Here is a 22,619-nt window from a genome sequence, read left to right on the forward strand (position 1 = left end):
TATTATATTCTGACGACCGGGTTGACCAAAAGGGAGACTGTCACAAAACAAGCCACAGGCACAGCTTCCTGTCCTGTATAAATAGAGCTCTCTTCCTTTCCTTCCTCCACACCGCAGTCGATCCTCTTCTTCTCCTCTCCTTCCTCTCTTCTATTCTCGCACTTGATTGAATTTCGGAGAACACGATGCGACTAACGTTCGTGAACGACATGGGCCAGTCGTTCGTTATCGAGATCGACCCCCAGATGAGTTTGGAGGATATCATGGCGCTGCTCGAAGCTGAGGTGCGTTCCCCCTCTCCTAGCTCTCCTGCCTCACATCAAATAAAGGCATTGTCTGAACACGTATATGGTTGGTTCTTCCGAATGCTAGTCAGACATCCCGGCGAACGAACAGAGTATCTCGTTCGAAGGGATCGATCTGAATAGACCAAAGTCGACGATGGCTGAGCTGGGTGTGGGGAACGATGCGGTGTTGGTGTTACGACGGAAAGTGACAGTGGCGGGACGGTATGTTCCTCTTTATACTGTCTATATCCATATCATTAGAGCTCATGGCTAATGTAATTGAATGCTTTGTGCTGGACAGAGCAGCAGAACAGGATTCAGAGATGATGCGATTACAGATCCTCGGTGACCCAGAGCTTATGCGTCAACTACAAGAGGTCCGTCCCTCTCCTCCCTCTTCTCCCACTCCAACACCCAGGCTTAACACCAACTACTCAAACAAACAAACAAATACAGTCCCAACCAGAAATAGCCAACGCAGCCCTCAACGACCCCCTCCGCTTCGGCGAACTCCTCCGCCAAACTCGACAACGACAAGCCGAAGCCGAACTCGAACAACAACGTGAAATTCAACGCCTGAATGCAGATCCGTTTGACGTGGAGGCGCAGCAACGGATCGAGGAGGCTATTCGACAGCAGGCTGTTATGGAGAATATGGCGCATGCGTTGGAGTATTCGCCTGAGAGCTTTGGGAGGGTTACTATGCTTTAGTGAGTATTTAATTGTTCGAGGCGAGGAAGACGAAGCTGAATTACTATTATGACTATGCAGCATCCCTGTTGAGGTGAATGGAACGCCCATAAAAGCTTTCGTAGATAGCGGAGCCCAACAAACAATCAGTAAGCTCTACATCCCTCCTCACGCTCACCCGAGAATTCTTACAAACAAACCTAATTCAAAACTCAAATTAAAGTGAGCCCTGAATGCGCCGAGCGCTGCGGAATCATGCGTCTCCTCGACCGTCGTTTCGCAGGCGTCGCACGAGGAGTAGGAACAGCAAACATCCTCGGTCGAGTCCACTCAGCGCAACTCAAACTATCCGACTTACACCTCGCGTGTGCATTCACGATCATGGAAGGACGGGACGTCGACCTGCTTTTTGGACTTGATATGTTGAAGGCACACCAAGCGGTTATTGATTTGAGTAAGAATGTTTTGAGGATTGGAGGGAGGGAGGTAGCTTTCTTGGCGGAGCATGAGTTGCCTGCGCAGGCTAGGGCTTTTGAGAACCCACAGAATCCGGGTCAGCAGTTGTTATCGGGCTCGCCGTCGACTACTGGTGCTGGTAATAGCTCCGGGGCACCCTCCGGAGGACCGCCGACCCAGCCACGATTCCCTGGTTCAGGGAATACTCTGGGCTCACCACCTTCGTCATCTGGTGTTCGACCAATACCTGCACAAGCGACTAGACCAACAAGCTCCCATCCTGAGTCGAGTATCGAGACTTTGATGAACCTTGGAGCGACGCGCGAGGCGGCGATTCAAGCGTTGGATGCTATGGGCGGGAACGTGGACTATGCTGCGTCTATGTTGTTCCAATTCTAATTAGCTCTGAATATTCTGAAATCCTCCTTGCGACCGAAATATCCGCGCTCCCCCCCTTTTCTCGACAACTTCTTGCACGAACCTTTGATGAACTTTTTTCGATTTGACTTTCGAAGCAACTCCGCCCACTGCAATACTTTTCTTTTTTACTTTTAAATTTTTTGTTCCCTGTTTTTGCTTTGATACAAGTACAAAAGGCCTGTTGTTTTACATGTAAGTACATAGAGATGGTATGGATACATGCAGCAAAAGAAGCAATAGCAATTGTAAAGCAAGCAAACGAATTCCCAGTGGCAGACGTCAAAGAACCAAAGGTAAAAAGGTCAGAAAGACAGAAAGACAGAAAGACAGAAAGACAGAAAGACAGAAAGACAGAAAGACAGAAAGACTCCCATAAAAACACAACCCCTCAAATAAGGCTAACACCAGTCCGCACAAGCCCTCCCCTCCAATTCCTCATCCCCGCCGACCGATGATGCGCCCAATCATTCTGCATCTTCGCAAACGCATCCTGAATATGTTCAGACATCAACGCCGTCCTCGCCTCCGGAGGGGGTAAAAACAACGACGAAACAGGTAAAGGTGCGTCTTCCCTATTATCATCCTCATCTTCTGCTCCTCCCCCTACTCTTCTTCGTTTCGACCCACCGGATTCGAGAGCCGCCATGGGCATGCCAGGTTTACGTTTACCGAGGATTGGGGAGGTGTGGTCTTCTAGGACTTGAGCTTCTTCGAGTGATTTCTTTACTTCGAGACCGCCGATTGTTAGGGCTCGGACCATCTCGAAGGCGAGGAAGCCTACGATGTCGACTGTGTCGTCTGCGTTTTTGAGGTCTAGGGCTGGGGGGAGGTTGAGGAATTCGCGGAATCGCTTGGCTGTTTATTGTTATTATTTGAAGGGGAAAGGTTCAGAGTTAAGAGAATCAGCCACCCAACCCATGTTTGTATACCTGAAAGGAAGAAGTCGACATACCTTTCCGCCAAGTAAACGATGCCTGCCGACACTCGGAATAATGCTGATACTCCTCCCTCGTCATCTGCCTCGTCGCGTCGTCTGCTTCTTTTAATCGTTGAATCGACGCTTCGTGCGCTTCGATGTCGTCTTCGTCTTCTTCGTCGTCGGATTGATGACCTGCTTGTTTGAGCACTTCGGAGTAGATGGCGGTGATTTCCCAGGGAAGCTTCACTGTGATCTTTTGTGCCTTGGCGGCTAACTTGTCTGCAGAAGTTCGAAATGGATGAGATTAATTCGAAGATGATGGTGAGAGTTTGAAATGGACGCACCGTCTGCGCCATCTTCGAGGTTCTCAACTTCGACCGGCCCACCCCCATCGCCGCCCGAGTCCTTTGCGTGTTTTCGTACGTCTTTCCAGGAGAGGTACGTTCGTAATCGGTTGACCTTTCCTCGGTCGTGGCGAATGAGGAAGATAAGGTCTTCGGCGGTCAGGTATTTTGCACCGCGTTTGGTGGCTAAAGCTCGGGCTTGGATAATCTGCATATATACAACGGGAATGGGTTGGAAGAGGGAAGATATGAGTCCGGAGCAAATTACTATCGAAATGAATAACGCAAGAGTTGACGCACGAGTTCGATAATCTGGCTTCGCACTATATCTTCGACGAGATTGACTGTGTCTTGGTTGGGGTCTTGTACTTCTCCAAAGACAAACATCTGTAAAAGCGTGTAAAGGTGTATGAGTCCTACTGCTCCGAATGGCATTGATAGCTGCAGGTGGTAGATGAACTACCACTGGAAGTAAAATGACTAACCATCTGAGATATTTCCTGAGTATACTTGTACTCCCTCATACCGCGCTCCTCTTGGCCGGTCGAGAGCACCTTCTTGATAGCTATAGGAGCCGCCATACGAAAGTTGTAGTGTTATCCAGTGTGTACGTGAATAAGGTAGGAGTAGGAAGTAAACGAACGCGTCTTCTCTTGTGTAGAACGTGGATTTGGATGATGAATGTCGATCCCCAAATAAGGTGGTATATTCTCACGTGCTCAATTTGCCTCCCTCCGACTCTATGTTAAAGCCAAGCACGCCATTCTTGCCTTACGCCAGCAGTATCAATTTATAAGAATTCAAGATGCTCTCCTCGTTGTACCGCTCGTCTCTGAGGCCATCTGGTGCATTGAACGATCACCGGATTCTCTTAATTTTTCGCACAAAGGATGGTGGCTATAGCTGAACCTGATCACCCGAAGCCTCTGCAACATCCTATCGATTCTCAACTGCTTGAAAGTATAAACGCATACCTACGCACGCTGTCAGCACAGGAGATTCTCAAATGGGGTCTAAACAACCTTCCAAAGTTATATCAAACTACTGCATTTGGCCTGACCGGGCTAGTTCAGCTGGACATGTTGAGCAAGCTGACCTCGAATTCGCCTCCACTAATCTTCATCGATACTTTATATCATTTCCGAGAAACTTTGGACTTGGTTGAGGAAGTGAAGAAGAGGTATGGACGTGAAGTACATGTGTACAAACCAGAAGGATGTGAGACGACAACGGAGTTCGAGGCGAAGCATGGTGAACGGTTATGGGAACGCGATGAAACGACGTATGATTACCTTGTCAAGGTAATTTTGTCCTTAACCGCGAACATCTAGATCTATCTGACAAATTCTATCTTTATCACTTCTGTCTACCAATTACCAGGTCGAGCCAGCCAGGAGAGCATATTCAGAGCTCCATGTGCAATCCGTCATCACGGGTCGACGTGCCTCACAGGGCGCAGCACGGAAGTCTCTTCAGCCCCTTGAAGTCGACAACACGGGGCTGTTCAAACTTAACCCACTCTTCTCTTGGAACTTCGCCGCGGTCCAGGCGTATGTTGATGAACACAATGTCCCAAGGAATGCGCTTCTTGCTCAGGGTTACAAGAGCGTGGGCGACTGGCACAGCACGCAGAAGTCTGGCGGGGGAGAGGAGGGCGAGCGTGCAGGGAGGTGGGCGGGGAGGACGGATAAGTCTGAATGTGGACTTCATGAGGATTATTTGGCGATGCGGATGAAGATGCTGCAGAAGAAAGTGGGTGTTTTAAGAGGTTAGAAGTCGGATGTCGACTTATTGCTATTAATTTATCTAGCGTGAAGTGGAGCTGCGGGAGAAGGAGGAAGCCAGGGGGAGTGATGCACAGGGAGAGATACCCGGACACAAATTGCAGGAGACAGTTGCTTAATGAGCCACGAAAGGGAATAATTTGTCTGTGGGAATTAGAGTAATAATAAATATTTCTGAAAGAGTAGATGATGTACATCAGGAAGGCCATTGATAGAATGCAGAACTTGATTGAAACTGTCATACGCGTCTTCCGAACAAACGACTGGTGGTCGGTAGCCAACACCCCCGACACGCCGCTCCGTCGCCTCTTGCCAAACTCATCACTCTTTTTCTCAGTGTCTTGTATCTGTGGCTGCTCTCTTACGGCACACGTCAACCTCCTTTGGACCATCGTCACTCCTTCGTCCGTCTTCCTCACGTTTCATTTTCCCTCGGCGACTATTCAGCTGCTTACAGGTGGCTCTCATCCTAATTCTGTTGCTTTTGAATACTCGTCACGAAAGGACCTATGAGATCCCAACTTCGTCGTGTCCCGTTCCGCGCTCTCACCTCACGCGCTACTAGGGCCAGTGCACTGCATCGGCGTTTCACAACGTCAGATCAGTCGTCGCAGGTGTGTACAGCACAATTATACAGGCGAATACCAGGACGCGAGAGAACAGGGCTCATCGAAACCAGGCGGAGTTTGTCGGAGACTCTCAACGGAAGCTTCGTCGACATTCAGCATCATCAGCGGGCAAGCCCCCGCTTGTATTCATCCTCATCCTCCCCTCAGTCCGATCCCGGTCCTAGTTCCGCCTCTCTTGATAGTGCTCCTCCTCCGCCTCCTCTTGCTAGCGAGTTTGAAGACTTCCTACCTCCGCCAGAGCCAGACGAGATCGTCGTTCTAGGCGACGTCGAGACAATCTTCGACCCAAGCATGTTAGCGCTCAAGTGAGTAGGCGACGATCCCGTTGACATTGCTTTGCGTTACCAAACCAACTCTTTCTCCCTCGAATTTCATTTTCTCTCCCAAATTCCGTTTGTGCTGTGCAAAAGGCCGGACTTAGACGCGACTGGTGGGCTCCCGCCTCTGCCAACAATTCGAGACGAGGCACTTCGTCGACAAGCCTTCACCCATCGTTCCGTCTACGCACGCTCCCGTCATGACTTTGAGGACTCACACAGTGACCCGGCACCGGACAACGAACTGTGCGTGTTTCGCCTTCTATATGCGAAACTTTACCATACAATCATGTTGACATCAGTCCCCGTCTTCGCCGCGCGATTCTTGATTCGTGATGATATCTGATGTGCTTGACTCACTTCGCTTCTCCTTCTTCAATTCATCGGCTTTGGATTTTCTGCGTTGGTCTTTGCCTTTTGGCAAACTCCGTATATAGATTGGAATATCAAGGAGACGCTGTCCTCGGACTTGTGATCACTGACCTTGTCCGCGATTGCTACCGATATCTGCGAGTCGGACCTGCGACTGTGCGTAAATCCTTCCTCTGATTGATGTATTAGTTTCGCTCATGTGACCTTGCAATACCTCGACAGAAAGTGAGGTCTCTAGTCGTCGGAAACGCAACCCTTGCAGACATGTACGTTTGTTTCTTCCCTTCTTGTCTCGTGCCCCGTTCGTTCGTAGTGCGGCCGTCAACCTGACCAACTCTAATTCCCTACAAAAAACGAACGTCTTCTCAACTTCTTGACTTGAATCAGTTCCGTCAAATACGCGCTCCCACAAAAGCTTCGATTCCATCGAGCGAACGCGAGCACTAATAAAATTTCGATCAACATCCAAGGCAAGTTCCGTCTCAAGTTCCGTCTATTAGACGCCATTAGGCTCCGTGTTGATCCTCACTTTTCGTTTTTGGTGCCTTTCTTTTCTTCCCTATTTAGCGGATGTATTTGAGGTGCGGGGTTCTTTTATCTTATGAGTGAATTCTTGCAAGTATAACTCACGTTGATGATGTGCATTTTCTTCCTTAGGCGTACGTCGGCGGTCTATACAAAGATCAAGGATTGGAAGTTGTCAGGAGGTGGCTTAACCCTCTTTTCCTACCATACGTGAAAGAAGCCTATCGTGTCTGTCGGGACCAGCATGGTCTTCCCTCTCCGCCTCCGTCTCCAACTCTACCGGATGCACAAAACGATGGTTCTACAACTTCCACACCCGATACACTTGATTCAAGTGCAAGTGCAAGCCAAGAATCCGTTTCGGACCAGCTTGCCTCACTTCAAATCTCTAACGGCAATAATACAATCGGTCACCTAGCCCTATTCAACCAATACCTCCAACAAAAGCGAATGACGGTTGAGTGGGTGTTTCATGCCGTGCAAGATGAAGGGACGAAGGTTACGCCGATTTGGGAGGTGAGAGCGATGGTTGAAGGAGAACAAGTTTCTGTTGGACGGGCGAGTACGAAGAAAGGTGCGCAGAGTGAGGCTGCGAGGGAGGGGCTTGTTCAATTGGGTATTTCGAACCCTTGTGAGTTCGATCTGCTTTGTTTGTTTTGTTTGAAGTGTGGGAAGCTTAATCTGCTTTCTGATAGTGGAATGAGCCTGTTGTATGTCTCTAACATGGTACAAGTGCTTGGTGGTCTCGACCATCAAGCGCCTGTAGGCAGGATACTCTTTGCAGTCTTCCTTTGCCTTTCGAGTGTCGTTGCCTTCTAGATTTTGGTCTTCTCATATAAAAGTGATCTATCTACCTTGTGGTCTGTTTTACCTGCTGTGTTGCTCATTTCCTTCCACATTTGCTTGATTGGTCGTGATGAAATCCGACTTGGAAACGTTGTATATAGCATGTATTATAGAAAGCGGGGATGCTATTCTGTACGCATTCGTTTAGCGTCTGTCTTGCTTAGAATAAGTGAGGAAAAATACGTACTTTATCTCGTGAAATATAATAATGACTCTCTGATTATGATGGTCTGTCGTTTTTGTCTCCCAGCCGACCTATCCGATCTACAGGAGGTGCGCCCCATACTAGACTTCTTGAAGCAGGGTCCAAAACTTGAGGGAAATGTCGATGAAGGTGGGCTGCCAGTACGCCTCGGGGAGACTTGTCGCCAGCTGGTACAGTCGTGCTCGGACTTGAAGGTGAAGTCAATTTCTCCACGTCGCCTTTCACGCTCGCTGTAACACTTGTTGACGAACTCGTCGACGAAGGCGATGAAGGCGCCGCCAAACTCGAACCCGAACCCTGCGCTACCGTCCCCATCCCCGTAGCCGTCGTCCCACTACCAGTACTATTCCTAATCCTCTCATCCTTCATCCTCGCAGCTAACAACTCTTTCGCCTCCTCATCCAAGTCTTCAAACGTATCCTGTTTAACAGCGCTAATGGAGTACGCCCATACGCCAACGACGAACGCGCCGATTGTGAGGCCTGTTATTGCGTTACGGGTGCGGAAGGGTGCGCGGGCGCGTTGGAGGCCTGGGGAGAGTCCCTACACACGGATGCATTGTTATGTTTTAGGATATAACGGATAACGGAGTACGCGTTTTTATAAGTTGAAGGTGAACATACATATCCCCTTGGGCGGTATTGTTTGTCTACTTGTTTTCGGGAGAGGAAGGAGCTTGGGTCGGACATCGTAGTCTTGTGGACGAAGTTGTTGAAGCGACCTTGTCTACTTGCTGGATGTAGCCGCGCTTCCAGTCCGTTCCTCACGATATTTCTTTTCTCCTCAAATCATCTCCCTTCCTCAATACAAACCGTATGAATACATTACGACACGTAAGGTGGTTTGAAATAGCTTTCAACCCTCACAAATAGCGTAGACTCAGGCAGAAGTCAGGCAGAATCTGCCATTACGCACAACCAATCATGCAACACTCATGGTTCTAACTTAAACAAAGTAAATAAAGAAAATATTTTGCATGTATTATGCACTTTGTGAAGACACGCAATTTAAGGTGTTTATTGCTAGAGTACGTCTAGCCCAGTTCGCCGCATTGGCATTATTATTTGTAAAGAGAGAAAGCACGTTTTTGACACTGCTTATGCTTCAGTAGGCTTGCCCTGTAGGCGTATCCATAAATACCACCATCCATATTTATATATTCTTACAAAAAGACGAAAGACGAACCTTGATCATCTGAACGGCACCCCACGCAACTCCACCAAGCCCAACGGCCAAGCCAGTGAACCACAAGTCTATAATACACGTCGATTATACTTAGCGAACTAGGTCAATGACGGGATAATAAGAAACGCACTGTTGTAAAGCTTAGCGCGTGGAGAACGCCAATAGATTGGTCTTGGGTCATTCTAACAAGTCAAAGGTTTATGTCAGTATGTCGCAATCAGAATGCGTGGACGGATGGATGGGATGTTGGACAAGAAAGGTATACGTACTTGGAATTGTCTCTGCTTCTGAGGTACTTTGTTTTGGACTGCAAAGGAAATTTGGTGAGAAATGAGTCCTGAAGTGCTGAAGAAATTACATACGCTTCACGAGGAAATCCATGGCGGCGAAGAGGAAGGATAAACGTTGAGGTGAAGGACAAGACGAGGCGTGACGGTGATCTGACTGTCCGGGTTGTCCCGAACACTCAACCCGTCCCAAATCTCCCGAGTTTACCGTTTCAGAATGTCAAACGAACGTGTTCGCGTCAGGGTACGTCCTTATATCTCAAATCCCCTTCCTTTCCTAAGTATTTGTTTATCTTATATGTTGCGTAAAGGGCTTGAGCATATACAGACCCATCATCTACGGCAACACAGCAGTCGTCCTCACACCCGAAGAACGCTCCACCTTTACAGGCTCACAAGCAGATCATACGCACAGATGGACAGTCGCTGTTCGTAGCGCTGCTTCTGTCCCTGGGTCGGATATCGTTGGTGGGGCGGATGATATTAGTTATTTTATTAAGAGGGTGACGTTTAAGCTGCACGAGACGTATCCGAATCCTACTAGAGGTGAGTATAGACGAATGTTCTTTGTTTGCTACGTTAAGGTATGAGTTGCTGAACTGTGAACGTGTTAAAGTAGTGGACAAGCCTCCGTTCGAGGTGACCGAGACAGGGTACGCATACACGTTCTTCCATGACTGACATTATTCCTCAAACTCTTTGTTACAACAGATGGGGTGAATTCGAGATCCAAATCCGCATCAACTTCGTCCCCGAAGCAGGCGAAAAACAATACCTCCTCTACCACCACCTCAAACTCCACCCCTGGACAGCAATCGGCAGCGGAGAGCCCGAGATCCCTCCCCCAGAAGTTGCAGCAAAGTCCGGACCAGTCCACTCCTGGCAATACGATGAAGTCGTCTTCAACGACCCCTTTCAATCCTTCCTTAACATCCTCATAGCGCATCCTCCTACACCGTTACCGAAAACGAAGACTAGGCCGGTGCCGTTTAATATCGCGCACCCTGAGTCGATTAAGGATGCGAAAGCGGGTGGGACGCCGGAGTTTACGCAGATGATGGTTACGGAGGAACATGAAAGGTTGGAGAAGGCACGGAAGGATGTTATTGCTGAGCAGGATAAGTGGAGGGCGATACTTATTGAGAAGGAGAATGAGTTGAAGAGGCTGCAGAAGCGACTCGAGAGTGCGTGAGGTGTTGTCTTGTTTTGTGTCCATGATGCATGTATTATTAGAGTATGGTAATTTATTACATTTCTGGTATGATACATGTTGATACGAATAACGATACATTGCAATTTTTTAGTAGGTCATAAGTCATCAATGCCAAGGTGCCCAACCAGGATACATCTTAGACTATACATTAAACATTAGACTCGTTTTTCGCATCTGTCATACATGCCAGAGACTCACCAAATTGCGAAGGTCGGTGGCTTCTTCAATCAACATCTGAACAAGATTACTCGTAGAGATTTCTTTATCTTTTCGGTCATTCCGATTCGTGTCTTTGCTATACATGCCTCTCAACTTCCTCTCAATCGGCGTAAGTGCTGTCTTGGCGAGGTTCCGCAAGTTGACGGATTCTTTCACTGCGTTTATGTCACCGGTTCGTCGAGCTTTCCTTTCCTAGAATCAAATACGAATCAATACACGACTCGGGTCGAAGAGAACAAGAGCAGAACGAACCATCTTGCGTTTCTCATCTTCCCATTCTACCAGTGGGTCGTGGATGAATGCGTCCAAGACACTCATGAGAATGTCCTTGTTGTCACGGAGGAGTTGTAACGTGATTTCCGAGGCGTTGCGGAAGACGCCTTCGACACCGGTTACCCCAAGCGCGTCAATTAGGTTGCTCGTAAGTCTGAAGGGTACTCGTTCCGGGATCTCGAGCGTTTTGCCCTACCAGATGGGTTAGAATGAGTGAACAATGCGAGTTTTAGGACTCACCTTTTCGAAGAGACAGTTGAAGTCGACATGAACGGCATCACCCGAGTTCACATCGAGCAGTATGTTTTCGAGATGACGATCTCCCAACCTACTGGATGATTGGCATAGTTTCAAAGCAAAACCCGGGGAACTTACCCAAGGATAAAACCAACCATAGACATCACAGCCAGTGTCCGCCCGTACGCTAGTCTACTGGACAACCATGCAGTGGGTTCTGGGAAAGTGTCCAGGAACCACTCGTGGAACAACGGCGGGTATCTGTAATTCGAGTGTCGGTATTGTTTATGATATGCTAAATACAGAACATACGTGTTGAGAACCTTCTCTTTGAAAATCTTTGCAGCTTCTTTATCTGTGGCATCCTTAATCTTCTGGAAGTTAGTCGTCATATCACGGGTCTAAATTTAATTGTTAGTTGTAGAATGTAATCATGTCATCGGCGGCATTACCCAGTGCTCGATTCCTCGCGCGGAGTAATACTTCAGAAGAATAGGTCGAATTGGTGTTGTATTCGGCACCCATTGTATAAAGCCGCACTCTTCATTCAAGGTAACGACACTGTAAGTTCGGATGCCTGTGGGTACACTTTGGTCAGACGACTGATTGCAAAAGGTATACTTCAACTCACGAAGCTGCCTCCTACGAGACTCCGAGTTTGTCCTGAGCAGCTTGTTGATGATCGAGTTGAAGTCCATGAGCCGAGCATCTTTCCGAAGATCGTCTTTCGGTTTCCCCAAGAACATGTATACTCTGCCGTTACTACCCTTCAACGTGATCTTTCTTGGCTTCGCGAGAGACTTCAAAACGTCGATCTCGTCAAAGAAAGCTGGGATAAACACGTCAGTCACGAGTCATTAAACGCGGAAACGTGAAAGGCAGTCATACCAGATATTGTTGGGGCATCAGGTGGGAATGGCTGGTGGCCTGATTGTGAACTGGAGGTTGCCGGTAAACTCACAATCATGGACTCTTGCAGCGGAATAATGAGAGGTGAAGGAACCAGTTTAGCTAGCGTAGGGAAGTCCTTTGACATGCTGAGAGACTTCGTCGCTTCATCCCTTATTGGATGATCACAGAGCTTCAGCAGTTCAGTCGACATCGTGATTGCGTGATTTATGAGGCTAGGAACGGCGGTGCTGGCATTCTTCGGATTGTTCTAGAAGTCTAGATATGAGAGCATCGTCTTCAAGATTGCATTTGAAGCTCACCTTCAATTGCTCAAGGATGGCCCGGCCCCTCTTCTCTCGCCTGCTCTTGGTGGATTGTACCACTGACACGAACAACCACAGGCCCTGCTGCGGGTATTCTTGAAGAACAGTGACAATCAAGTTTGATAAAACACTGAAGACTTGGGGGTTCTTGTGATCGACGCGAGAGACGATTTGTGGGAATGCGGTTAACCACTGTCAAAACTTCGGTCAATAACTATCATAACGAGACGTATTGTGAGAGCGAACCTTGTACACCGGAGTACGATTTATTGCCTTCTGGACTTCCTCGTTGATCTTTGAAAATGAGTCGCAGGATGCGAAGACGTCATCCTCACCCATGTCGAGCCAGATTGTAAGAAGGCGGGGAATCGTTTGGTAAGCATACTTTGAACCCAGGCGCATTGCAATTGCGTAACTCTTCACAGTGTACAGGTTCATTTTCGGACCTTGACTGAGTATGAAATTGAGTATTGCATTCAAGTCCATATCTTAATTGAAGCACGTACTTAGTCCGTTTCTCTGCAGTGCTCAATGCCTTGAAGCACTCGTCTTGGAAATGTCCGGCATGGAAGTGAGCACTCTCGTACCTAGAAGGGATTAGAACGATTTAAAGGACGTCACACGGTGCACTTACTCCGATAAGGTCCTCGCTAAATCAGAAAGCTCTTTAGCCACGAACGTCACGTCGAATCGCTCTGACTCTATCATCCATTTTGCGCGGAGAAGCTTTGCCTACATCCGTTGTCAGACTACGTAAGTAAGAATAATATTGTACACACCTTTGCCTCACCGCGTTTCCGTTCACTATCGTCAATGGAAGCATCCTCTGTTAGATCAATAACGCCCTGAGTAAGGAACTGGCGGCGCTCTTCGGATGTCTTCAACGCATTCTCTAATTCATACAACGCGCGCAGCGGTTCCCCGGAGGCCTTCACCAGTTTGGCGCTCTGGTAGAATGTCAACGGCGCTCGACACTCCTGTGCCTGCAAAATGGCGCTGTATGCGGTTTGCCAATGACCAGCTTTCCTAGCAATTTTTGCACTGTCCAACCAAGCTCGTCCTATAGATCTCTTGAATAGACCCGTGGCTACTTGGCTGTTAGTATAGTATGTATCAGCAACCCTTCATCACCTTCTTTCTATACGGAGTGAAAATTGCTGACCTCAAAGAGAACGCAGTCCTATGAATACTTAGGATCGGTTCACGAGTCCGAAATGTTGGTAAGGTAGCGTCAAGACGGGTTGATAGAGTTGAGAACAGCTCCGGTAGAACCTGCACCTTGGAACCCCCATTGTTCAGTCGAACGATCGAGTTTCGAATCGTCTCGATATCCCGAACTAAGTGCAATTGAAGAATGGCATCGTAAGCTCGTCGATAACCTCTTTCTCCGGCTGCCGAAACAGGAACCCCGAGCTGCAGTCGTGTTGCGGAGATGATGCCGGCAAACTCCTCATCATCTGCAGATCTCAGCGCAAGCAGGAGGCGGGCAACTGCCGTTTCCCAAGTATCCTCCTGTCCCTCCACAATGCGTTGCACTTCATCCCAATCGCCACTCATCCAAGCACCCTCAACGCGAAAGCCAGATAAGGCATTCTCCCATTCTGGATTTCGCACCAGTATACCTTGAATATGAGTACGAAGACTGTCTGCAATACTATTATACGTTATCCAAAAATAGAATTCGGGTGGGTAGACACACCATAATGCCCTAGGTTACGGAGACAACGTAGGAGACCTAGATGGTAGTCCAAGTTGTCTGGCGACTGTTGCAAACGCACCTCCCAACAACTCTGTGCGGATGTCCATCTCCCTGTGCTTTCATGCTGTCGAATTTGATGTTCGATGGATGGTAGCGTGACGTACGCCGCTATCCCTTCCATGCCGTCTGGTTCGTCGAGATGTGCATAGATCTCATGTAATCGATCGTAGTGGGCCTGAAGATCATCTCGAGATGTCCCTGAATTAGTTAATGAGATTATTTGTTTTTCAAAATTCATCAAGGAGCGAGCATATGCTTTGCATTGAAAAGCAGCTTTCGCAATCAAGTCCTGATCAATGCTTGTTAGAACAGAGTCCACTCGTGTCACCTCCAACTCGGCTTCGCTTGGACCAGGATCGTGATGAGTGCGTCTCCTCTCGTTTCGTTTCATGTTGATTTGTTGGCGCTTTACTCGGATCCATTTGTTCAGATGGTCCATGAGCATGAAGATTGCCTGTAGCGTATTCAGTCAAGATATCTTGAATGCAATGTAAAGTATACCTGTGCACTGAGTAGTCGCTTATCAGAAGAAGAGCTGCTTGCTGCATCGAGCTGATCATTTAATACTGCGACAATTTCAGCCTGTATTTTCTGTGTCGCGTCGTCGGGACCGGATATGAGAATATTCAGAACAAGATGAGGCAGCAGCTGATGCGCAACTCCGACGTCTTTGTTACGGACAGTAAGTCGAAAAGAATTGAAAATGGCTTTTGCCATCTCTCCAGTAGCTTGCGTTATCAGGTACGCCGTCCAAAGCTGTAGCCATTCCCGATAGGTTGCCTGTCCAGGGTAGATAGGATGTTGGAGATTAACGGCAATGTTCGTATTGCTAACGGCGAATTTCCCGTCAAGAAGGGGCGTAACCGTTTCCAGAACATGCTTGGGTAAAGATGTCCATCTGTTACGAATTTTCAAGGGGACTGCTGCTCCCGGAATTGCGAGATCAGGCGTAAATTTGCAGAATCTAAGAAGCTCCTGGATTGCAAAAGCTAGATGGCCCTGGTATTTCAGGTCACTCGTCGACCTGAATGCTCCAACAAGAGTGTTCTGGATAAGGTGCTTAGCGAAATTCATTGCCTCGTTCTCGTCCTTGTAATTGCCGAGCACGATCATTTCGTCGTCCGGGAACTGAATATCAAATCTGTCCGGATCAGCAGCACCGAGAATCCCTAGGCATTCAAATGCCAGAAGTCTTAGTGCCTCAATATTTTCCCCGTCTCGACATGTTACTGCGAGTAGCGCCCTCATAATATGTCCCACGAGAGGATCAAACACGTCTCCAGATGCGAGATTCTGCACGAAGTTCCCGTGTTGATTTTGCAAGAACGATTTGAGTTCTTGAAGGGCTTGGACCACGACGGTGTTATTGTCCGAGTACGATCGTTCAAGGATTCGCTCAAGTCGTTCTTTCGCTGAGGCACCTCTTTTGATTGATCGCAATTTGTTAGCTCGTGTCTGAATCTCCGGAATAATCGAGAAGTCGACGATATCATTTGCGTACTCTCCAAGACTATTGTAAGCATCGTATAAAATGTAGTCAATCGTTCGTTTGGCTACGGCCTGCTCCTCAGGCCTGAGTGAAGGCCAGATATTGACCAGTGTTGCAGTGGTAGGTCCGACGTGAGGGCCAAGGTCCTTCAGTGAGAGTGTTACGACAAAGGAATGCCAGGTCTGAAGGGCAGCGTGCGACAGCGGCACCAAAGACACTGTCGTTTGCAGTGTCGCCATTATCTTTTCGTCAAATTACCGTCAGGCAATTTATTTCTACGGAAAAATAGGAGATGTACTCACTTGAGGGGCTACAGCACTGATCGATGTGCCAACTTCTTTAATTAAGGCATTGAGCCCGAATAGAACCTTGCGTTTCATATCGTCGGTTTTGCGCCCCTGCACATCCTGCAGAACGTCGTTCAATTGCGCAATGATTCCTAGCATGTAAGCCTTAAGAAAAATCCCAATGTGCTGAACTGAACTATGGCGAGTATTTGCTGGAGGGCTCAGTGTGCGCTCTACTTTTCGAATGGCTTGTGTAGCCTACGCCAAACAATCATAAGTCAGGAGCTTCCCGAAGAAAAGAGTAACTTACATTTTCTGCTTCTTCGAGGTTTTCGTCGCCCATCGCTATGACGAGCTTTCCGAGGAGAGGAACAATGCAACTTTTGACCACATTCGCCAAACCAATTTTCGCGTTGTTTGCCGCGCTGCTGAGAGTACGTAGTATGAAAGACAGCGCCTTGTCAGTTTCGCTGGATGTTTTCAGAAGAAACCCACGCGCAAGGATATCCGGAGAGGTGTTCAAGAATAAAGTGGACACCGATTTCCCCAGCTCCCCTTGGATGCTTTCTAGTGCTGCTGAATTGCTTGCGGCAAATAAAGGAGGTAGAGTGTATTGCAAAGTCATAGACAGAAAGTCATTTGGGGATTGTGACAGGAATTGACACGTCTCGTGCAATGCGTTGGGTCGTTGTGGCATAATTGATACAACGTAGGTGGATATCTGCTCCATGAACGGGGAAATAAGTAGGTAAGGTGTTTTCTTATGAAATTTCGACAATCCCAGAAGCTGCAGGATCGTAACATCATTAAACGGGCGCTTGATATCATTGCCAAATGAAATTACATACCTGCAAGTATGCTGAACCCCTCAACAAAATACTGTTCTGATCTAACTGCGTAACCAGGACAAAGAGTACTTTTCCAAGTACCTCCATATCTGCTGTTTTCCCTATTATGCCAAGGGAAACAAGGGCGGTTTCCTTCACGCTGTCTCTCTTGTGAGAAAAGAGAGTCGAGATTATCTCGAATGCGGCATTCAAACGCTTGCTCACGCCACGTCCCAAGCCGATTCTTTTGCACAAGCGAATAAGTTCCACAACGGCACGTCTATAAGAAAGAACGTGAGAACTGAGCAATGGATATCATAAATCCGACAGACCCCGCCGCAAGCCTTGTTAACCTATCTTGATTCGTCATTCCCTGACGTATGAGGTCGCCAACAACGTCGAACTTTTCTTCACTAAAACCTTGCGTATGATGTCTGAGGCAGACAGCCAGCGTGTCTTGTGCAGACCTCGTTACCAGTGGAGTGACCTCATTGTCTGTGCCATTTAGGAGACACGATAGACAAGCAACACATGTTGGGATGAGGGCCAACAAGGGTGGCTGGTGTGAAGATGTGCTCTTCAAACAATCTTCTTCACTTGGATGTGCGAAAATACATGCGACTGCCTTCAAGGCTTCCATGGCCTTTACCTTTACAGATGCTGAAGCGTCCGCAAGTGGTCTGGGAGGAAGAAATTGGTTGAAATACACACTTGGGTCAGTTACTTGACGTACTCTGTTAAGTTCCTGCGTAGTATATCCAGGACGTTAGTAATCCAAATTGTATCGTTGGAATCGTCCCCCGGAATCCAGCATTGCTCGCTGCCAAAGATATTCGCTTGAAGAATCTGGATAGTACGCTGCTTCCACGAGTCATCATCCCATTTTCTCTTGCCAAGCACAGCATCATGTGCCGGAAGAGCTGGCGGATGCAAAGCAGCATCGAGAGCTCTCAATAAATCACCAAATGAATCCGTAGCTTCTTTCCCTCTTAACAATTGTCGGAGAGCTTCGATATTACGATGCTCAAGTTCGTTCAAAGAAGCTTGAATGGCCGAAGTCGACGCATCCTAGTGATCGGTGAGGAAACGAAAGAGAGAATATCATCAAAGTACTGACAATAAGTGACTGGTTATCTTCTGTTGCATCCTCACGGAGGACCAATTCCAATATTAGCATGGTTGAGTTTTGTGGATGCACAGAGATTGAACCGGATCGAAAGCAATCACGAAGAGAAGTATCAACTAGTTGCCAGTCCACATTTGCACCTTCCCTCAGCCGAAAGATGAGTATGGTGGTTAAGACGGAACATAAGATATCTCGCCCAGAGCTGTTGCAAGAATGCAGCCGGCAGACACTTTGAATGAGAGATGCTATCGCTTCGAAGCGCTGCGGCTTCGCCAAGGGAGTTTCTGAGGATAAAAGCAAGTCTAGCAGACTCCGAGATGTGGCTACAATCTCCCTGTCAACCACGGATATATTGAAGTGACTCTGTTTGTTTACTTCGTAACTAGCGACGGCGAGGCTGAGCAGATCTGTCAGGACGATGCACGACATAGCAAAGTCGGAAATCTCAATTCGTGCTTCTAGCTTAGAATCATCCTGTTTTTTTTTAGATCATGGAGCGTAAGCTGATTTTGTTAAGACACTTATAAAGGAGATGAAACTGCATTACCATGTTCGCTAGGTGTGAAAGATCAAGGTAATCCAGTTTCAATGGCCACATCGCCGCTGAAATTTGGCTAAGTACATCTAAGACAGATTAGATAAATGTCATGAGTAATGGAGGGATAGCGTACCATTAATCACGGTAAGAGAACTGTCCAATATGAGCTTTAGTACATTAGACTCTGGCGCACTCGATGCGAACGACTTGAGGACGGATTTGATTGTTCCAACAGCCTTATTTCGCAGTGCATACGGGCTATCGAGTTTGTTGCAATTAGGCAAAGGAGGTGAACTCCATGATTGTAATGCAAGAACCAGGCTAAGCAACCAATACAGAATGACAATGGAACGTTTATCCGTTTCCTCGAACAGTGTCTCGACACGCTGTGCGGCTCGCTCAATAACCACCAAGCTTGCACTGCATAACTTGATCTTTTCATGCAGCGTATTCCATGGCAACGATCTCGCTCCCGGAAACTTTGAAATAAAGTGAACGGAAAGACCGTCAACTATCGTTATCCAGTTTTCCTTGTCTGAAGCAGGGATGCGATCTGTGCTATTGTCGTTTAAGTGTTCCGCTATAAGTGTTTCAAGATGCTTGAGGAGTTCTGCAGGAGATGCTTCCTCGCCACGACCATTGTGAAGCGAGCCGTTCGTAAAGGGCGTCGAAGGGACGCTTGGAGGCATCCAAAATCGTTCGCGGATGAAAAAGCGGGCACCTTCAGCTTGAAATGTGCCCGTATCGCGTGCACGTGGTTCTGTCGCGGTTTAGCCGGCCCTGATGTGGGTATAGTTTAGACAATGTCTACATTCGGTTATTTTCAATAAATAAATTGCTCGGTGAGCGGATGATTTGACTTCAATTTGGCTATGGTTTCGCGTTTTCTTTTTTACTTTATTTTGTATGTGTGCGTTTGTATGTATGGGATACAAACGATCAAACCATCACTTCCTACCAGCTCATCTCTTCTCCTTCACCTTCTCTCTATCCATCTTCTTCTGTTCCGCCCTCTCACTCTCAAGCGTCGAAAATACCTTCTTCATCCTATCCCCATACTGTTTATCCTTCTCCATCTGCCCCTTCTCCTTCACAGCAGACAAAAACCGCGCATCCTTGCGCAACTCTCGAATCGCGCCCTTCCGTTCTTGTTTATACTGGTATCGTAACTTCGACGCGGCAGCGCGCTCGTGGTCTGGGTCGTTCTTCCGTAAGTAACTTGAGGAGTTGTTTTCGAATTTGGGGATGTAGGTTGCTATTGGTATGGGCTTGTGTGCTTGTAGAGTGAGTGGCTTCCGTGATTGTCGAGAGAACTTGAGTAGTCGGTTGATCATGTCTTTTGTGCTTATGTATTTTGTCTGCCGAGAAACTGAGTCAGACACCAATTATTCAAGAAGTCGCTAGTCAATACGTACCTTGACACCCTCGGATGCCCATGAAATGTTAACACTGTCTAAGATTGCCAGCGCAGGCTGGAACAATTCTATGAACGCGTCTGAACTCTTGTAGAGGTCTGCAAAACTCCGGAGTAGTTCGAGAGATACTACAAACAAGTCTAGCTTGTCTTGCTCTGTATCACCAGTGTCTCTTGCAAGTAACCGAACTAAATTAGGCGCCTGTGCCTGTAAATCCTTCGCTCCCTTTTTGCTTATTCGAAGTGGACGACACAGTGCACTGTTGAAATCCGGACAAGGGAAAGAACCGGGGAGGGAGTTCACATTCTTGAAAGAGTGAGGAGCGAGGTGTAGGATCGCGTTACAAAGGAAGACTACAACTTCTGGGACGAGCCGCTTTGAATACTCTTCATAGCGAAGAAAGAGAGTGCACAAGAATAGTCCGCTCGCAATGTCTTTGAGTGACCTTACACGCCCCAGTCCAAGATAAGCACCCATCAATAAACGTGCGGGTGAAACGACGGCATGATTCATATCACTGGTCGGCCAGATATGACTGATCATCCATAATAAGGCTAGCTCAGAAGGTCCTGGCCATGTTTTAGCATCCACCAACGTTGCGCCCTTCCCAAGTCCGCGAGTCAGGTTCTTCTGCATCAGCTTGAGTTTCGAATTAAAATGGTCGGCAGACTCGATTGGGTATGATTTTGACAGGGTATGGAGATGGGGTAGGAGGAGAGGAAGGAGCGTAAAGGAGGGGTCAGGCAGCGACGTAATGTGAAGAATATAGTCAATCAAGACACCAATCAAAGCCTTAAAAAATCGAAAGATCAGCGTCATTCAACGCAGAATGTGTTCTATGTACCTGAAGCTTGTATTTGTTGTCTTGACCCAGGCTGGGATGATATAGTGCACGTATCCGTTGAACAACTGTAGGGATATCCTTCTCGTCGATGTCTTCAATAATTTCAAGGAAGTCGTTAAAGGTTTCTGGACAGGGAAACATGAACGGCAATTCTTTTGCAACAGCCTTTCCTTTCCCTTTTGAAGCTGTAGTTGACTTTGCCCGCGAAGCCAGTTCTTCAGTGTCTGATTCTTCAGAGTCTGACTCATCTGTGTCGTCAACGTCTTCATCTGAGCCGGAATCCTCTGCATTGTCCTCTGGCAGCTCCTCTGACAGCTCCTCGGCACTCTGTTCATCATCTCCGCTGTCCGAATCTAGTTCTTCATCTGCATCACCTCCCAACCCTGCACCGAGGCCATCCCATACCATATCACCTTCTTCGTTGAAATCATCCTCTAAATCATCACCTGTGGCTATACGTCGAGCTTTCTTCTTCGATCCTGCTCTTTCGTCATCGCTACTCTCATCATCCTCGCCCATCATCCGCTTCTGCCGTTTGCGTTCGGCTTTCTCAAGTGCTTCCTTCGCTTCCAGGGCTAACTCCTCTTCCGTTTTTGTCCTGTCCTTAGGCTGCGCTCGTTTGTCCAGAGCTAATTCGCGTACCAGTTGATCGTAATTCACGTCTTCGTCTTTGGTTTCATTTGTAAGTTTGGAAGATATAGCATCAGTACTGCCATCGGTGAAGAGAAGACCGCGAATATCGTCCAGCTCTTGATCAAGCTGATGGCGAGTCTCAGCATCCTGCTGTCGTTGGACTTGTCGCTCAAACTGTTGGGTGGGTTAGAAAGGAACTGTCTCCAAAACAAGCAAACTTCATGACCTTATGCTGCTTGCTCTTTGCAATGACCTCTGCCATAACTTCTGCTTTGGATTTTTTCCGCGATGGCTAAACGACGCGTTGTGAGTTATCCTGACTAACGGCTGAAACAGGATATCTACGTACCTCACCGTCCTTTTCATCGTCTTCCCCATCACCGAAACCTCCAAAGTGCACTGACTTCACTGTCTGTCTGTCAATTTTTCCTGATTAAAGCCATCAGCATAGTAATACTCAGTAGGGAAACCAGAACGCACCGTCCGACTCATCGTCGTCCTCATCCAAACCTAGTCCTGTATCCTCAAAGTCATCAAGTCTGGATAGACTCTGACCATAATGTGTCAGGTCATCTTCATCTTCTAAGTTGAAGTCGACGCCTCTAGAAGCACGCTGCCGCTCCTTCGTAAATCGTTCTAGCATACGCTCTTCTGGAGTCATGGTAGGATCGTTTTCACCGAAACGTCTGTCAATAATGCCTCCTGCATGATTTCGCTTTTCATACTCCTTAAGAAGAGTTTTCTTCCGCTAAAGCAAATCCTTAGATGTTTGCATGCTTAGAGAGGATTGACGACCAACCTGTTCGATGCCAGTCTGTTTGCTCTCTTGTGGACGACCGGTCACACCCTTGAGTTTCCTTCCAACCACATCGTGCTTTAACTTCGTGACCTTTACATCAAATGGATTTAATTTCCGGTGTATTTCCTCAATTTTCTGCGCTTTCTTGTCCTTGTCTGTGTCTCGTGAGGACGCAGTACGTTTTCGCTTTTTGCCAGAAGGGGGTTGTCTGTTTAGTCCAGCCTGAGAAAGAGCAGACTTGAGCTGCGTCAACTGGGAACCCTTCGCCATTCAGGTTTGCAGGGGGATGTGGTGGACAGCTGCCAGGGAGAGAAGACTCAGAGAAGGTTGAGACTTCAAAAGTTTGAGAGTTTCCTATTTGGAAAGTTCGGGATTTGCGTTGCAAGACGCATGTTTCCGGCCAGCTGCCTCTAGCTGCCCTTGTCGACACGTGGTCCTCAGACGTCGCTCACGCTCTTATACCCTTACCGCGACAACACC

At 47.7% G+C, this 22,619-nt stretch overlaps 7 protein-coding genes across 7 annotated transcripts; 3 read left to right on the top strand and 4 right to left on the bottom strand.

The window, feature by feature from the left end:
* Window positions 1-2,241: 2,241 nt before the first annotated feature.
* FOMMEDRAFT_90293 (TFIID domain-containing protein) lies at window positions 2,242-3,640 on the bottom strand (the record flags this gene model as incomplete). Its single annotated transcript, XM_007268559.1, has 5 exons — window positions 2,242-2,708; window positions 2,806-3,051; window positions 3,117-3,324; window positions 3,417-3,503; window positions 3,602-3,640. 5 exons carry the CDS (start codon window positions 3,638-3,640, stop codon window positions 2,242-2,244), a joined length of 1,047 nt encoding a protein of 348 aa, XP_007268621.1.
* A 366-nt stretch (window positions 3,641-4,006) lies between these two features.
* Window positions 4,007-4,889, top strand: FOMMEDRAFT_89637 (phosphoadenylyl-sulfate reductase; the record flags this gene model as incomplete). Its single annotated transcript, XM_007268560.1, has 2 exons — window positions 4,007-4,417; window positions 4,497-4,889. 2 exons carry the CDS (start codon window positions 4,007-4,009, stop codon window positions 4,887-4,889), a joined length of 804 nt encoding a protein of 267 aa, XP_007268622.1.
* Window positions 4,890-5,153: 264 nt separating this feature from the next.
* On the top strand, window positions 5,154-7,796 carry FOMMEDRAFT_126202 (ribonuclease III). Its single transcript, XM_007268561.1, has 8 exons — window positions 5,154-5,834; window positions 5,940-6,092; window positions 6,284-6,374; window positions 6,441-6,484; window positions 6,606-6,697; window positions 6,786-6,799; window positions 6,876-7,374; window positions 7,439-7,796. The coding sequence occupies exons 1-8, from the start codon at window positions 5,410-5,412 to the stop codon at window positions 7,444-7,446; spliced, it is 1,326 nt and encodes a 441-aa protein (XP_007268623.1). The 5' UTR covers window positions 5,154-5,409; the 3' UTR covers window positions 7,447-7,796.
* Window positions 7,780-9,379, bottom strand: FOMMEDRAFT_169486 (uncharacterized protein). The gene is made up of 5 exons (XM_007268562.1): window positions 9,342-9,379; window positions 9,249-9,286; window positions 9,110-9,161; window positions 8,980-9,047; window positions 7,780-8,337 (listed from the first exon to the last, which is right to left on the bottom strand). Exons 1-5 carry the CDS (start codon window positions 9,358-9,360, stop codon window positions 7,810-7,812), a joined length of 705 nt encoding a protein of 234 aa, XP_007268624.1. The 5' UTR covers window positions 9,361-9,379; the 3' UTR covers window positions 7,780-7,809.
* A 192-nt stretch (window positions 9,380-9,571) lies between these two features.
* On the top strand, window positions 9,572-10,458 carry FOMMEDRAFT_89293 (yeats-domain-containing protein; the record flags this gene model as incomplete). The annotated part of the gene is made up of 3 exons (XM_007268563.1): window positions 9,572-9,812; window positions 9,883-9,919; window positions 9,978-10,458. Coding segments are annotated over 3 exons (759 nt in total), but the record flags the coding sequence as incomplete, so codon positions are not given.
* Window positions 10,459-10,583: 125 nt separating this feature from the next.
* On the bottom strand, window positions 10,584-17,457 carry FOMMEDRAFT_111106 (uncharacterized protein; the record flags this gene model as incomplete). The annotated part of the gene is made up of 21 exons (XM_007268564.1): window positions 17,117-17,457; window positions 16,806-17,064; window positions 16,268-16,744; window positions 15,973-16,215; window positions 14,683-15,912; window positions 14,122-14,635; window positions 13,585-14,068; window positions 13,202-13,517; window positions 13,057-13,154; window positions 12,929-13,009; window positions 12,669-12,873; window positions 12,420-12,614; window positions 12,097-12,367; window positions 11,840-12,037; window positions 11,661-11,785; window positions 11,521-11,609; window positions 11,347-11,469; window positions 11,212-11,299; window positions 10,951-11,163; window positions 10,678-10,890; window positions 10,584-10,620 (listed from the first exon to the last, which is right to left on the bottom strand). The coding sequence occupies exons 1-21, from the start codon at window positions 17,422-17,424 to the stop codon at window positions 10,585-10,587; spliced, it is 5,766 nt and encodes a 1,921-aa protein (XP_007268626.1). The 5' UTR covers window positions 17,425-17,457.
* A 1,871-nt stretch (window positions 17,458-19,328) lies between these two features.
* FOMMEDRAFT_126210 (Nop14-like protein) lies at window positions 19,329-22,424 on the bottom strand. The gene is made up of 7 exons (XM_007268565.1): window positions 22,140-22,424; window positions 21,821-22,088; window positions 21,690-21,769; window positions 21,567-21,632; window positions 20,708-21,514; window positions 19,864-20,655; window positions 19,329-19,806 (listed from the first exon to the last, which is right to left on the bottom strand). Exons 1-7 carry the CDS (start codon window positions 22,407-22,409, stop codon window positions 19,411-19,413), a joined length of 2,679 nt encoding a protein of 892 aa, XP_007268627.1. The 5' UTR covers window positions 22,410-22,424; the 3' UTR covers window positions 19,329-19,410.
* Window positions 22,425-22,619: the final 195 nt, after the last annotated feature.

Source organism: Fomitiporia mediterranea (genome assembly GCF_000271605.1).
Source record: "Fomitiporia mediterranea MF3/22 unplaced genomic scaffold FOMMEscaffold_8, whole genome shotgun sequence".
Classification (NCBI taxonomy): domain Eukaryota; kingdom Fungi; phylum Basidiomycota; class Agaricomycetes; order Hymenochaetales; family Hymenochaetaceae; genus Fomitiporia; species Fomitiporia mediterranea.